At 36.7% G+C, this 16,937-nt stretch overlaps 1 protein-coding gene across 5 annotated transcripts in view; it reads right to left on the minus strand.

The window, feature by feature from the left end:
• FNBP1L (formin binding protein 1 like) overlaps positions 1-16,937 on the minus strand; it is a 97,017-nt gene that overhangs the window by 3,651 nt on the left and 76,429 nt on the right. For 3 of the 5 annotated variants that reach the window (XM_034778396.1, XM_034778397.1, XM_034778401.1), the window contains 8 exons: positions 13,874-14,020; positions 12,179-12,382; positions 9,674-9,832; positions 5,859-5,873; positions 2,661-2,770; positions 1,711-1,843; positions 1,108-1,202; positions 241-389 (listed from right to left, as the gene is read on the minus strand). In XM_034778396.1, coding sequence (XP_034634287.1) covers positions 241-389; positions 1,108-1,202; positions 1,711-1,843; positions 2,661-2,770; positions 5,859-5,873; positions 9,674-9,832; positions 12,179-12,382; positions 13,874-14,020 — 1,012 coding nt within the window. The remainder of the gene's footprint in view (positions 1-240; positions 390-1,107; positions 1,203-1,710; positions 1,844-2,660; positions 2,771-5,858; positions 5,874-9,673; positions 9,833-12,178; positions 12,383-13,873; positions 14,021-16,937) is intronic. The other 2 variants (XM_034778398.1, XM_034778399.1) reach the window with 2 other exon arrangements.

The raw sequence follows: 16,937 nt of genomic DNA on the forward strand, positions 1-16,937 counted from the left end.
CTTGCAGACAAAAATCTGGTCTCATGTTGTAAAGCTGAATATATGCCAGAAGCTGTTTTTCTAATATTTGTGTTACAACAATGTAAAAGTACTACTCTGCCAATGAATTAAATTGATCTATGGAATACTTCTCATGACCTTAAATGCAGCTGCTAATATTTAAAAAAAAAAAAATAATCCATCAGTTTTTTGTTCTGTTTTTTAAAATCAAATAAGCTCAATATACAGAGTTAACCCTACCATCAAAAGGATAAATTGCTTTGCAGTGTCCTATAGCTGGTAAGGGATCATCGTCTTCAAATTCATCATCAAATTCATTATGGTGGGCATGCTGTTGTGGTGGGCCTCGAATTTCCTGGTTTGCGTCATCGGTGTAGCTCCCCTCAGGGCTATAATGCAATGAGTAGAGTAAGGACTCTGTATATTTCTCAAAAACCACCCACACAACTTTAGAAGTTACATTTCCATATCTAAAAAAAAATCTGAACCCTAGTGCAACTCAGAAAAGGCTGTTCAAAGTTGTTCTAGGCTATCAGTGTGAACACATGAGGAAAACAGGTTGTCAATATTTAATTATGGATTAAGTATTAATGCATATTGTTTTCTGAAGGAGCAGAGCTGTTTTTTAAAGGCTTGCACTGAACTCTGCTACTAGAACAGCCCAAATTTAACATTTAACAACGAAGATACAACAATGGGGATGATCTGACAGAGGTGCGAAATGGGGAAAAAAATCTACCTGAGATGCTTGGGAAATTATAGAAGTCAACAGGGGACATTAATTGAAAGAGTGACCCTTCGGTGATGTCATATACCGTTTTCACCTTGAATTACCTACAACCTGACTAGTCTGTGTATGCATGTGTTTTAATGGAAAATTATTTTACTGAAGTGGCAAGAATGAAAAGAAGTAAAACCTAGAACCTTATGGCCAAAAGATGCCATTTGAAGGAAATACATAGTGCATCTGGGAATGTGGGAGAAGGAGAGGTGGGTATCACCCACCCTTAGATGCCAGATGGACATGGTGGGAGTAGCTGTGAAAAATAAAAAAATCTACTGAGAATTCCAGTAAAGCTTCAACGCAGGTATTGTTAAAATAGTGACCTTTCTCTTCCCTGTGTTACAAGATGGTTGATGTCACTGCTGTGCCTTCTGTCTCCTCTTGCTGCTACTTTACCTTCAACTTCAGAGAGCCAGGCCTTATGAGGAAAAAAGTCAGAAAACATCTGGGGTCAATATTACCAGAGAAGTCTCAACTAGCAAAATGTTATATATCACCAAATGTACTATTTCAAATACACTTAACAGTGTAGAATTTAGGTGCCAATATACATCCAGATATCTGCTAAATACCAAATCATCATGAAAGTTTCCTATTTACTTGGCTTGATGCACAAAGCTATCATCTCAGTTTAATACTCAGTAGTGGTGTTGAGAAAATGGTAAAAACTGACATCTTGAACCATTTAACATGAAACACTTAAAAATAAATTTGTAGAAAATAATTTACATTAAATTACTCAGTGCATATCATCTCAGTCTACCTACATCAACATACTAGGGGGAAGGATGCTCCATGGAAAACTGAATCAGACTAACTTCTTCAAACAGAGAAATTTTCTAGTTCCTATGTTTGTGACTTACAGGGAACATCAGCATATTCCTATTTCAATACACTTGCCAAGAAATAATTTAATAGCTTTTAACCTCATTCTTGTGTATTTCCATTCGAAGACGATCCATGTTGCTCATAGTTTCAGCTAATTTTGGCTGCAAACTGCCTGGATCCCCCATCTGTGGATTCTTCTCATAAACATCTTTCATTTTGATGAGTGCATCCCTGTAGTGAGGTATATGAATGCCCAGGAATTATTACAAGTGGCAATTACATTACAAGATGTTTTGTCTTTAATAGTCCAATAAATACTAAAACAATATTTGTACAGCACCTAGCACAATGGGTTCCTGGTCCATCATTAGGGCTTCTAGGTTCTACAGTAATACAAATAATAACAACCACCATCGTAGACACAAAGAGGATGAATATAAAAACTCTCTCTTTCCTGACCCAAGAGAAGCTACTGTCTCCCTCCCCGTCCTGTCCCCTCCACTCTCTCAATAAAATAAGGCCCTCATTTCCTTAGCCTCTCCCCAAGGGCAAAGCCCAGTATCCTGTCTTCCCTCCCACTGTGCTTATGCCCCTCCCTCCCCTAAACCTCCCTCTGCAAAGACATACACAGTTCAAATACTGGGTCTTTCCACCCATCTTCAATCTCATTATAATTCACCCTCTGCTACCTGGTTCCTGGCATATGGTCATTTCTTAACGATTAATGCCCAAGTTTTCTAATGTATCCACTAGTTTTAGATGCCCAGTTTGACAGACCTAAGGTCTGATTTTTAGAGTTGTTGAGCATTCACAACTCTAGATACAGTATTTGTAATGTATAATATAAAAACGGATAATCAATTGCTAAAACAACAAAGTTGATAACGATGGAGCACATATACTATAAAGGTCGACAGACCAACAAGTGACATACTACTTAGAGCAATTTAACTTTTGAAAACTCTGGTTTATAAAAAGAAACCTAGAAAGAAATGGTCAAAGATAAGGGTGACCAAAAAACGGACTAAGCTGTGAAGGACACACTTACTTTTGGTCTGTTTCTTTCTGTAGTTCTCTGTTGAGTTCATCGATTCTCTGCTGCAGTTTCTTACGTCTTTGTTCTGGCGGCAGATGACTGAAATCTTCTAGTGCAGGACCCTGCAACAAAGATAAATACTATTAAACACTGGAAAATTCTGTCTATAGTTATTTCTACTGACAATCCACACACACACAGTTTTCTCTGACATGAGGTAGCAGGATGAACCTTCTTAGCAACTATGCTATACACACAGCTATATCAAGCATACACCTAAACCGAGTACGTATGATCTTAGTGTCATAGCCCTTGTTCTTCACTCTGTCCCCTTCCTACTGTTTTGTTATGTCACATCATGTGACAAGTTTGATTATAGGCATTTAGAAAGACATGATCTCTCTCTCAACATATACCCTGAAGTGCCTAGCGCACTTTTGGGCATGGTCAAAAAAAATAATCTAACAAGGAGTCTTAATAAAATCGTTATTGGATACATATCACAAGAGTGATACATGAATGAGGAATAAACTGACTTAGAATACACACTAGCAGAAAATAAATCAAAATTAATAACCATCTCAGCTAAGCTGTGAGGAAATTTAGACTTAGTTTCTTTGTTTCATAGTATAGACCAGGGATCGGCCACCTTTGTCACGCGGCTCATGAGGGAAATCCGCTGGTGGGCTCGGACGGTTTGTTTACCTGCAGCGTCCGCAGGTTTGGCCGATTGCAGCTCCCACTGGCCGCGGTTCGCCGTTCCAGGACAATGGGGGCTGCAAGAAGCAGTGTGGACCAAGAGATGTGCTGGCCGCTGCTTCCTGCAGCCCCCATTGGCCTGGAACGGCAAACCGCAGCCAGTGGGGGCTGCGATCGACCGAACCTGTGGACGCTGCAGGTAAACAAACCGTCCCGGCCCACCAGTGGATTTCCCTGACGGGCCGTGTGCCAAAGATTGCCGATCCCTGGTATAGACCATGCAAATTAATTTGCCAATCGCAGATCTGGCAAATGTGCAAGTCAGCAAAATTTGCAACCCTAAGTACTTTTAATGTACAGTAATGCCAGTTCAAAGTATTCTTCATAATATTACAACAATCACTTAATGAACAGGAGCAATATTAGAATCAAACCAAAAAACATTTTTTCATACTGTCTAAATTCTATCAACTTTGGTGAACTACACCCCATCATCAGTATTTCCACGATTATCTTAATATATACTTCTGTAAAATAACGTTTAGTTGCTGTAAGTTGCTTTGCAGATACAACCATGCCTACAGCCTAATACTGGTCTCATTGAAGTCAACAGAAATGCTAATAGTTTCTTCAATAGCTGCGGCGTTAGGTCCATAATAAATAATTTATGGATCTATAAACAACTGCACAGAAAAGCTGAACCATAGGTCCTCCTAGTCCAGCCCTTGCAATCAAAGCCAATTTAGTAAGTTAACATATAGCATGAAAACTGAAATCCAGAAAGCAATAGGTGTATATGGCAATCTGCCTAGAATGTCTGTTTTCCACTTTACTTGGATACTGCCAAAAGAAAAGAATACAATCATGGTATTCATCCCAAATCCCTTACTGATATATTTCCCTTTAAGAATTTGGTCAATAATGCCTGAAAGCATACGTGAGAAGAAATATTAACTACAGTTAGTAAATCGTATCTCAATCATGAATTTTTACATAAAATTATGAAACCTCTAAGTCCTCTTCTATGCCCTGCTTTATTTACTATCAACATGAGCTAAGTGAGAGTGAAATGGAGTTTATACAACATCAAAACTGTGGATTACAGAAACTACCCTGAATCAAAGCTACAGAAGCATTGTCAACTTGTTCATTCTATTCCCAAAAATAGTATGGGGGGGGGGGGGGAGGACAGCTTATTGCTCAAACATTGATGGTTCTTGAAATTTTGCATAAAAACTAACTTCAAATGCTCAAATCCTTTTACCAAATAAATTACAGAAAATATGGATTATGGGCACTATGAGTTTCCTCGCCTCAGTATATTGCAGGTATAAGCCCCTATATGTCCTCTCAATTAAGTGTGTGGGGGTATTTATACATATGAATTTTAAGAGGTTGTTGCCAAAAGCCCACACCTCAGCAACAGATATGCATGTCAGAGAGAGAGAGAGGGGAAGAAAGAAAATGCATTTGGGGAGAGGAGAAAAAAAAAGTTCAAGCCTTAGGGTTAATAATACCAATTGATAAAAATGCTGCCTTCTTCATGTGCTAGTTATTTAGAAGGTTGTTTGTTTTAAACACTGAAAAAGAATCTGGCATTAAAGGCAATCTGAAAAGGGGAGAATTTAACAAGCAGTGCATTTCTCCCAACGGTCAGGATTTTGAGTTAAATGGGCATTCATTGACCCAACACCAACCCACACCAAGTTTTAAACAATGTGTCTAAAAATTTCTTCCCTTCTCAACTGCATGGTTTTCAGTCCCTTGTCACTTGTGATATCATCATTCCACTACTACTTCAATCATCCAGTACAACCAGGAAAATCACGATCTGATATTTCTAATGTAAAAAACACAGCCACCACCATATTGCTTTCTTTACGCATCATAAAGAAACAAGAAAGGACAAACTTTCCTCCTGCCTCTCTCACCCACCCCCGGCCGCCTTTTTACATCAGTGGTACCTTATAGTAAAATTAGAAGAACAGGACTCTTATTGTGAATATCATTGATTCACTCCAGGAAACTAAATGCTAATAGGTGTGTGTTGGAATTTTTCATCCAAATTGAGAGCTTGGCAGTACAAGTGGAAAGAGGTATATTTTTCCTTCAACCACTAAAAATTAAGTTCAAAAGACCCTTTATTATTCTTATTCATGTTTCCTTCTTTATACAACTTCCACAATCTTTTCATATAACTATTCTGCAGAGTTTTAACAGCTTTTCTATCAATCCCTGATAAATCATGAAATATATTTTCATTATGACCAACACATGAAATCTGTCCACCTTCACTCTAAGTCATAGATAAGTTGCATCCAGATCACAGGTCCAATTAGCTCACACTGAACATGGATGATTAAAAAGAAAGACCATGTATACAAGGTGAAAAATCTGAAAATGTATTTCAGCACCTGATTCAAAGCAATTATGATATGGAAACAATTTTAAAATATTACTTTCATGCTATTTTATCAGAAGTACAGCAGACAGATCAGCACACAGGCTTACCATCTTCACCGACCACTGAACAGTTCATTTGAAAACAGAAAGAAACGGGAAATTATTCACATGCAATCATCATTTAGGAAGTGAAGGTTTATTCCTAAAAATATATCTTTAAAATATTTAAAGTAAAATTTTACAAACTCAAAATTAAATGATGCACTTCACTATCAGCACAAAAACAGCAAAATACAAGTTTGAAGTGCACTTATACTGAGAGAATTATTGGCAATTAAAGCTTACATTGAATGATAATGGGTAGTTTACCTTGTGGAATTACAATGCATGGCTTCATTTAACGACTTATTTATTTTAGTATTTATAATAATATATATTTAGAAAAAAACAAAATATAAAGCAAACACTGCACAAAGCAGAAGAATTTTTGATGATGACGACGATGATGGGCTGGTCTACCATATACAAAAATTTGGTAAATCATGACTAGGAATACACTGCATCACTTCAAAATTGTTAATATCCCAACAGAACAAAAATAAAGAGGTTTCCCGTGGAAGGCACAAAATCCCTTCTCTGCCATTTCAAGCTTAAAAGTTTAATTTTACATTTTAAACTGTTCAATTGATCATTGCGCTATACTCAAAAATATTAAAATCTATAGACAAACTGGTGAGAAAAAACAGGACTTTCTCCTGGGACAAAGCAATATCTTATGACAGACAAGACTGGTACAGCTCCATATCCCAGGGGCGTGCCATACACTCAGAGTGATCCTACCAAACTTGTCAAGCTTCTCAAGCAGAGCGCCATGAAGGGGTTAGAAAGGACCCTTTCATCAATAAAAAGAACAGGATTACTTGTGGAACTTTAGAGACTAACAAATTTATTTGAGCATAAGTTTTCGTGGGCTAAAACCCACTTCATCGGATGCATGCAGTGGAAAATACAAGTGGGTTTTAGCCCACGAAAGCTTATGCTCAAATAAATTTGTTAGTCTCTAAAGTGCCACAAGTACTCCTGTTCTTTTTGCAGATTCAGACTAACACGGCTGCTACTCTGAAGCCTTTCATCAATGTATCAATGGTTCATATTCACCACATCAGTTGTGACCAAATGGTATTACTGTCTGACTGCTGACGAGTGGTATACATGAAAGGTTAGAGGTTTCATTTAAGCAACTTTCTAACAAGTTTCTACCTAAAAATCCAAGTTTCTACCTTTTCCACCTAAAAATCCACCTCTATTAATAACACACTGGCTAGCAAGCTCAGTAAATTCTAATAATGTAACAGGGACATAGACTGAACGACTCTGCTTTCTAGAGGTAATCTCCCCAGACATGCACTGAGGAGAACTGGCAGAGAAGCATGGGTGAGGCTTGCACTTCCATTGCTTATGATAGGCCTGTTTTAAGGCTGGGATTTCTGTTCAAACTGCTATGAAGCCGGCACCTTTCACAGCATTAAACTCTTTGACAATTACAAATTGGAAGTAGAATAAATAATAATGCATTTTAACAAATAAGTGACAAAAACTACCCATTATCTGATGTGTCTGGTTTGCAGAATCACTTTCCCTTGATTTATAGCATGGAATGACATTTGGGTTTCTCCTTCACATTAAATAAACAACATAGCTGCATTTCTGCTCATTTCAGATTGGCCATGGTAACAGTGAACAAAGAAAACCCCTACAGTTTGAATTTGTTTTCTGTTACACACAGTTGCTGATGGGGAGTTTTGATGATTCATGAAGCACAGAGTAATGAGAGCAGTTTCCTGTTTATGGCCTTGTTCAAATATTCCTTGAGTGAAATCCTGGACAGGGCAATTAAACAAAATATCCAACATACTCAGCTTCTGTGCATATTATTTGCCAATTTACTGGTGAATTTAAATTAAAAAACAAAGCAAATTAAAATGACATTTGATAGCAGAGAATGTCAATACCATTGAGAAAATGTTTTACAGCAATAAAAAAGTGGAAATCACAGTTGTGTGTGTTAAATAGTGACAATGTACAATATCTTAAATATTTTTATATATTTTGATGGAAAACATATACAATATTAAATTGCCATATGACAGGAAATTTTTTACAACTATGGTAAAATGTTCAGCTTGCAAAAGGATGTATCAGTTCCCTTGACATTGGTTAAAGTAGTATTTTAAAGTTCTTGCATGATATTGCAAAAAATTTTTAAATGAAACAAACAATTATATTTGCTGCCCTGAAGGTTTACAAGAGAGAATAATGTTTGGTATTGTGGGACTTCCACTGAGCTGAGCTCAGATCTGTAGAAGCTTGAATGATCCTTGTAAATTTTAAATAATGCCATATTTGATCACATTCGCTAACCTTTCTGTTTTGCATTGTGATCAGTGCGTTTTAAAATAAAAAACTTCTTTTAAGATGCACTTCATTTTCTGTTCATGCCGTAAAATTGCCACTAGATGATTTTTACATGTAATAAAATGGCCTACTTGGTTAAAACCCCTATCAGGCCTTGCTTCCTGAGTCAGTAGCAGGCACGTTCAGTAATCAGGAGAAAGCGCAAAAGATTAGTGTTATTTCAACAACCTCCCATACCTCATTAATGAACAGCATTGAAGGAGTTTCCTTATACTCTCCTGACCAAAGCAAGTTTTGATCAATTGACACAGAAGGAGAGAAAGGGGAAATCTGTCCTTCATAAAGATCTTAGATGTCCACAAGAGTCTTCTGCAACCTACGCTCCTGTATATAAGGGGTGGTATACAGAGTAACTTGAGGGCCTGGAGTAACCAGGCACTAGATAAGGTAAATTAAAGAATGTAAATTTAAAATAATCTGAAATGTAATCAATTGACAGCCAGGGCTCCTCTAATCATTAACTGGAATGTCATATGACGTTGGACTTTGATCTCCATTCTAGAGCAACAGAATCCGCCATGGTTGTATGAAACAGTATGAAACAGAGGGTTTATTTCATTTTCAATATCAGAAAAATAATTATATAAATCCAACCAAATATATCTAAATTTCTGATTATGGGGATCAACAAATGCTATAAATTTTACACAAACAAGGCAGACTATGTTTCACTGACATAATGGGATAATGCCAGTTCATTTTTCACTAGTACAATATATGTTTCTAGGAAACCATTTCAACTTTTAAATTTTATTGTCAACGGAACAAATTCTATTTGCTGAATATGTTATTATAAATTAGTAAATGCATTCCCCTAATAAATCTCAGAAAGTGACATTTAGTAGTAATTTATAATTGATGGAAGGTATTTTACAAAAAAAAATCCTTTAGGAAGCAAAAGCAATTTAACTATCAATGTACGTTACATTAAAAAAATTCTAATCCATTATAAGAAACGAATGATGCTTTAACGTGTTAAAAACTGCACACTTTCGCATTTAACCTACAACGAGAGATGGGTTTTCCCCTTTTAATTCAGTTTCTCAGAAATCAACTTCTACTATTTTAGCAAGACATCAGCAAATAAGACATGTCAATTTCTTTAGTGATGACTATACACCCAATGATAAATTACTGCAAAAATGCATTACATGATGGAGGTAAGACATTTGTGAATGTGCACAACAACAAAAAAAGATTTCAAACACATACTCAGCACCCTCTTTATAACACTTTCCTTTTGGAGTCAAACATTTTTAATGTTATAAAAAGTTGTTAAAATGAAGGTAACTATTATGTAATAGAGAGCAAAGTACCCTAAAAGTGACCTTTGATCAGAGTGTTATACCAGAGTGAGCCTTATAATGAGGGTGGAGGGTATCAGAAAAGCCACACCACAAACACACTTCATAGCCCATCATGCATTTTCAACTGCTTATCAAACTTACCCCTCTTTTGAGGCTTCTGAAAGAAGGAATTCTGGGCTTCCCTGTTTTTATGTCACTCATGCAATAATGCACTGGTTCAATGGAGAATATGGGATACTGGGACCCATTAGGAGTAGTGGATGTGTATAAACTAGTAGGGGTAAGGGGTGGGGACTGTGGCTAATATGGAAATAAAGAAAGGAATAAATAAGCCAAATGTTCAAAGTAATTTTAAAATGAAAATTCTGTCTTTCAGTAACAAAATTTCCATCCAACACAAAAACGGTTCATAGCATGTTTTACTAGAAGATTTACCACCATAACTGTATCAACTTTAAAATAGCTTGCAGAGCAAAGATAGTCATTTTTCTAAACGGTTTTATTCAGAATTAGTCTTTTGATTAAAGTTGGTGCAGATAAAGGATACAAGTTTAAGAATACTTTCCACCCAATTTCCGAGATCCTAGCAATACCCAAGTACCTGAGATAGTCTCCTTCCTTTATACTTCCCAATAGCATCTTCAGTATTCCCTAACCCTTGTTACTATCCTTCTGGACTCCTGCTCTTCCTCACCCTGCACTGCTCCTCCTTCTCTGTAAGGTTTTTTCCATTATATGTGATAAGCTAAACCCAGAATTACCATTATGATGTCCCTAAACAAGTCAGTCACAGAAAGACAAATTTGTAATCCCAGCTGTGGGGAACTACTGAAGTAGGTAAGGTAGATTCACTGCCTTTGGACTTTAACATTAGGTGTATGGCTTTCCTTACCATTATAGCTTCTTTAATGTCCTCATTCTTCCTTCACTTTTGTTTTAAATCACCCACCTCTAACCTTTTCGCCTCCTCCCTACTCCTTTTCCAATCTGCTTTTCCCTCACCTGCTATACACCTCTCCTCCATCTTCTATAGTTCTTTCCCCTTTCAAAAAACTACCATCGCAGCTGAATTTACCATCTACAAAGAGGTCGAGTATCTTGAAATGCAAATTAGACCCACCAGATTCACAGATACATCGAGTCACAAAGGCTACCCTGAACATCCAGCTAGTTTGCCAACCAGAATTTTTTAAACTCAATTTAAAAAAATCCAGTTTCTGTTATAAATTGTTTAAATAATGCTCTGATTTTTTTAAAAATACTTCTTAAAAAAAAGTATGCTCCTTTGTTACTGTTTCCCCCCCCCAGAAAGTGAGAAACACTGACATAAGCTTCCATTCTGCAATGCATGTAACCATCACATATGACTAACTTTACGCATGATTTGGTCCACTCTGTTCAGCAGCACTACTCAATGTGTAAGTATTTGCAGAATTGTAGCATGACTCTACAAAGGAAACAGTGACAATATACAAAGTGCTATCAAATGTACAAAGTAAAACTGGGGAAGAGAGAGAATTTTTTTCCCTGATACCTTCTTTCAACTACAGTCATCTTAGGTGTTAACTGTAACTAAAGTAAGGACAAAAGGACAGGTCCTCAGCAGGTGTAAATCAGCACAGCTTCATTACTTCAATGGCACTAGCCAATTTACACCAGATGAGACCATGGCTAAAATTTTCAGGCAGAAGTATGATTTTCAAATTGATGGTGTCCTTTAATTTAAATTCAGTCCTAATCTTGTGTGTAGCCCTCTAGACAAATACTAGTAAAATATGTTAGCATGATAAAGTGATATATTACAGTTAATAATTACAGTGGATGAAAAGTAAATAACCCAGGTTTTCATTGCTACCATACAGGAGCAATTAGAAAATGTGCTATGAGGAGGATGCAGGAATTAGATATTCTATCTCTCCCCTTAGAGAAGACTTGTGTATCTGGAATATTATCTGCAAAAACATAAATCCCAACTGGAAAGAAGTCTGGAGAGTAGTTCTTTCGTCATAATAAAGCTTTTCTATTTCACTAAGTTGCTACTGACTAGCAGCATTGAAAGTCCTCATTAAAATTTGTGGGAATAATTAAATGATTTGTTTATACGCTCTAATATGGAACAAGTAAAAAAGATCTAAAATATATGTAATTTAATCTTTGTATGTTCAATTACTTATTTAAATAGCCAACACCAGTATTAGTGGCCCCTTTTGTTGGTCCATGAAGGCATCTTTCACAGAAAGTGTCAATTAAACCTACATGCACAGAAGTAAGAGAGGAGTAACATCTCTGTTCTAACATTTTTATCAAAAGTAGGTTTATAACTATTAATTCTTTTATTTGTTTAGTCTTAAGCTTTCCCTTTGGCACCTGCCCATATGAAACTCTGAAAAATTAGATGTTTTACTATATGACCAAATTTTTCATGTTTTCAAACAGAAAGCATTTTTATGAAAATATTATCACAAACTTTCAAAACCAGCAACAAATAGTAGAATCCATTTGGTACCTCTACCTGCAAAGTAAAGGGGAAAGCATGTAATTTAATTTTCTTTTGTGAGTCACCTTTAAAAGAAGTAATTCCTTCTACCACAAACTACAAATCCTGAGCACATTTTTATTTGGGAATAGTAACTTCACAATTCTTACCTTTGGCTTCTTTCCAAAAAGCCACAGCTTGCCCTTAGCCTTGCCCACAGTGGTTTTTGAATCAATCTTCATTCCTTCCTGCTTTGGTGTACTGATGGTTCCATCAGAGACAGTCCTGTAAATATGCTGACTATAATCTTCAAATGGGAAGTCTCCAGGAGGTTCAAACCCAGACTTGAAGGAGTCTATCACTATTTGAGAATCCTGTATATAAGCAACATTAGTGAGCTTAAAAAAAAATCTGCACATATGAATCTTACTGCACTGCCTTGCTATAAACATGCTCACCTAAGACAACAGAAGCAATATGGACTGCATAAAAGATAATTCCAGACATGAATAGTCTTTCTAAATGAATAATTACATTTACAAATACAGTCTTCCTGTTAGCACTTGTACTATCATGTAAACCAGGTTTCCAACCTGTGGTTCGCAGACCCCCTGGGAGTGCACAGACTATGTCAAAGATTTCCAAAGGGATCCGCACCTCCATTCAAAATTTTTTAGGGGTCCAGAAATGAAAAAAGGTTGAAAATCACTGATCTAATCTATTCAGAGGTGTAGTCTAGTGGCTAAGCTGTGGGACCGGGAAGCATGAAATCCAAAATTTATAGGATCAATTCTGACACTGACTCCCTCTATAGCCTTGGGTATGTCAATAAATCCCTCTGACTCAAATCTTCCATCTGTAAAATAACACTTAGATACTGTAACACACAGGAGTTTTAAATATTAATATTATAGATTAAACCAAATATTGCATCTGCCTTCATTCCACAGTAATAATTAATTTTTATACATCCTATTTCAGACATATTAGTGAGCTTTCATATATACTATTTTCTATAAATTGTTTTAACTACACATGAAAAATACTTTCCCAATATAATTATTTTTATAAAATGTTTTGTTTTTATATATTACTAACATAAGGTCCAGTGCAGCTACCACTGAAGTCAATGACAAAACTCCCATTTCAGTGAGTAGGATCAATCCCATAATAATGTATCTTACATATATATTGTGTGATCATATAATTTAAAGACCGTGTCATAAAGCTATGCACCACGGGGTCAAATTAAGGTTGCACAAGCAGACAATTCTGGAATTTTCTAATTTGTGAGTACTGGACTTTACAACCATACCAGTCTTTACACTTAGTTCTTTGCGAGATCAAACTGCTGTCTGTCTATTTCAGACAGCTCTTCAGTAGCTCATGTAAAATAAATTGATGTCAACCCAGTTCCCAGTCAAGAAGCATCCCGATCATAAACTCACATTGGTTTAATCCAGGCCTGGCTACCCAACCATAGTTGTCAAAACAGACTGTTAAGATGGAGTGATCATTTGTGCAAAGCCAACCTGAGTATTAAGTACCAGTGGGGTTGCGTTAACAGAGATGAGCCAAAAGCATGAAAAAGCATGAAAAAGTTTTGATGTAGACGACTGACATCAAAACAGGAAATTAGCATTTCGACTAAATCCTGAAGTCATAACTCATTTTTTATTCAGGTAAAACGCTCAAAGACAAGGTTAACTTCAGGATTTGGCTCTTTTAGATTAAAAGATAAGTGGACAATATAAATCTGAAATATTTAGTGTATTTTCCCCCCTTTCAATAATATGCCACATGGCTCCCATATTAGTTAACTTACTCATGCATATTAAAAAAGAAAATGAGCTGAATTCACTTACTCTGCGTTCATCAACTGATTTTGCTGCAAGAATCATTCCTTCTAAACATTTAGAGATTATGGGAATAACTTTGCGCTCAGAATCAGCAAAACCTTTATAACATTCACTAAGCTTGATGGTCCTCCGTTCATCCATTTCTTGAAGATGCTACAAAGAAGAAAAAAGATAATATGATTTTGTTTACTGATATTCCCTTGTTTATCCTGCAGATTCAGGAGACATTTTATAACAAAGTATGGAATTTCTTTTTCCAGTATTAGGACAAAACTGAATACAATTAGATAAAAAATAATATTCTATAAATACATTTTGTCACTGACACCTTTTTAGCAAAAGATGTACAGAACACAGTGTAATCAGGAAGACTGGATACTCTTTATTAAAGACAATATTTGGAAACACAAGGCTTCCTATTGCCACAGTCTGCTCCTCCTCTCTATCCTTCACCCCGTTAATCACATAGACACTTCCTTTAACTAAGAAACATTTCAGATAAAAATTGGGAAATTGTGTAGGACAACTGGCTGAATTTCCCACCTTCTAACCTCCCCTACCCATGTAATTCTTTCTAGTCTTAGCTGACAAAAATTTGAGGCTTTTTTTTTTTAAGGCTTGTTTTTGTTTTGAACTTTCCTTCCATTTCACATACATTGCCAATAGAAAATAAATTATTAAAAACATTGGGAAAAGATATGAATATCATGTACAAATAAGACACAATTCTAATATCCCATTTAAGACACAAACCCTTTCCTGCAAGAGACGTGTGCTGGAAAATAAGAAAAAATTCAATGTTACATAAGCTTTGTAATGAAAGCCAACTAGAAGCATTTCTTATCCAAGTATCTCATAGGATGTTGGCTAGTCCTACATTTAAAACAGAAAAAGGGACCAGTAAGTTCAAAATCCCAGAGACCCTTGAGCAAATTTAAAAACAAAAACACAATAATCCATTATTTATATAATGATGCATATCCAGAGCTCATCCCACTCTTACTTATAAAAATACACTATAAAATCTATTGAAAACTCAGCCTATTAGTTACAATAATTGGGATCTGAGGTAGGCTTAAGCCTTTGCTAAATCTACCCTAACAGAAGCAGATGTCTCAAGCAGCATCTCACATGATCTCCCTGAGATAAAACTATAACAGCTGAGTCATGTAATTATTTGCTTGTAAATATTACTCAACACTTGCAAACAAACAATAAAAAGAAGTGCTAAGTAAGAGACTTAGAAAGCAGTGGTTTTCAATCTGTGCTCCGTGGACCTCTGGGGGTCTGTAGACTATATCTAAGGGGTCTGCAAAAGGCTTCTGTTACCATAGAACAGAGGTTTTCAACCTGTGGTCTGTTGATCCCTGGGGGTCCGCAGACTATGTCTAAGATTTCCAAAGGGATCTGCACCTTCCATATGAAAATTTTTAGGGGTCCGCACATGAAAAAAGGTTGGAAGTCACTGTAATAAAACAAAACTAGGTCTTTGGGATCATATTTGCTGAGGACTTCAGGAAACAAGAGTAATTTCTCATAACAAAAAAAGTATTTTAACCCTGGAGAAATGTAATAAACCAAGTCTCTGATCAAAAGAGAAAACAAAAATGATCAAAAAATGTTCCTCTTGGGTCTTTGCTTAATACACGGATTTCTGCAGTCTCAGATATGTTCTACAATTCCTTCCTTAGTCTTCTATTGACAGATCCACTGGAGGTAGCATTCTTTACTGATTAAAAAAACTAAGTTTTTAACCAGGAAAAAAAAATTTCCTCATGGGATTCCTAGAGTTTCAAATAAATAATTCTTTTGCGATCCTCTCCCATGCTCCTGGAAAATCTCAAGTTTTCTCAGGTTATTAAACGTGTAAATGAATTCAAGGTTTTCATTCTGACTCTGTTTCCTCTCACTTTGATTTTGAGTAGTAGCTTGTGACGGATGGAAATAAGCCTGCTGGACATTGGGCGGCATCCTAATACTGAATTCTTGATATCTTTATGCACAAGAAATCCTACACCGTTGACATGTTTGTCCTCTCCACTGTAATAGAATATATGGCCTTCTTCCGTTAATACCTCTCCAAAGTTCTTCCATCTGACCTCAGAGATTCCTAGGAGGTGCCAGGTATATTGTACCATTTCAGATGCGTTCTTTCAACCTCCCAATTGTCTCAATGTTCTTACATTCCATGTGGCTGTGGTGATGTTATCTCTTCCACGGATCCTCTTTGTTGGGGTTACACCAGTAGTAAACGTGTCGCATCTGCCCTGGTGGGAGACGGATGGCGCAGTCATTAACAACCTGGGCTGCAATCAATCCGGTATGGACGTTGTTGACTTGCTTACCATATGGTGAGTCTTGGGCAAATTTCTAACCGGGTGGAGCCCATCCCTCTCCAGGCAGCCCCATTTTAGTCGCCTCTTATGAGATGCAGGAGGAGCAGTGGGCCTATTCTGCCCCCGGACTCATGTCCATCTAAAGGCAGTACCATTTAATGACAGTGGTACAAGTCTGTCTCCCTACAACAGACCATAACGATGATCAAATTGAAGATTTTTACAGTCAGCTCCAAGACATCATTGATAAGGTACACAAGAAAGCTATCCTGATTGTACAAGGAGATTGGAATGCTAAAGTGGGTACTGACGCATAGGCTGATTGGCAAGGTTATTGCGGCCCTTTCTGTAATGCGGTAACCAATGAGAGAGGATTGAGACTTTTGGAGTTTGTCATCTATAACAATCTGGTTCTTACAAACACATTAGGAGCACATACAGCATCCAGATGATCAACCTGGCATGCACCGATTTCGTTCTGAGATTAACAGAGCTAAAACAAGGAGCTTTCCTGGTGTTGATATTGGAAGTGATCATGACCTTGTAATGCTAAATTTTTGGCTGCAGTTAAGGAAAATCATCAGGTCAAAGTTCACCAGACTCAGAGACCGAAACGTTGCAGAGTCATTCCAAGCAATGATCGGCAGAAAATTTGCCCCACTGCTTGCTCTAGAGGAAGACGTAGAAACAATGACCAACAATTTCAAGGCTGTAATGAATGAGGTAGCAATGGA

This window comes from Trachemys scripta, chromosome 8 (assembly GCF_013100865.1).
Source record: "Trachemys scripta elegans isolate TJP31775 chromosome 8, CAS_Tse_1.0, whole genome shotgun sequence".
Taxonomy (NCBI): domain Eukaryota; kingdom Metazoa; phylum Chordata; order Testudines; family Emydidae; genus Trachemys; species Trachemys scripta.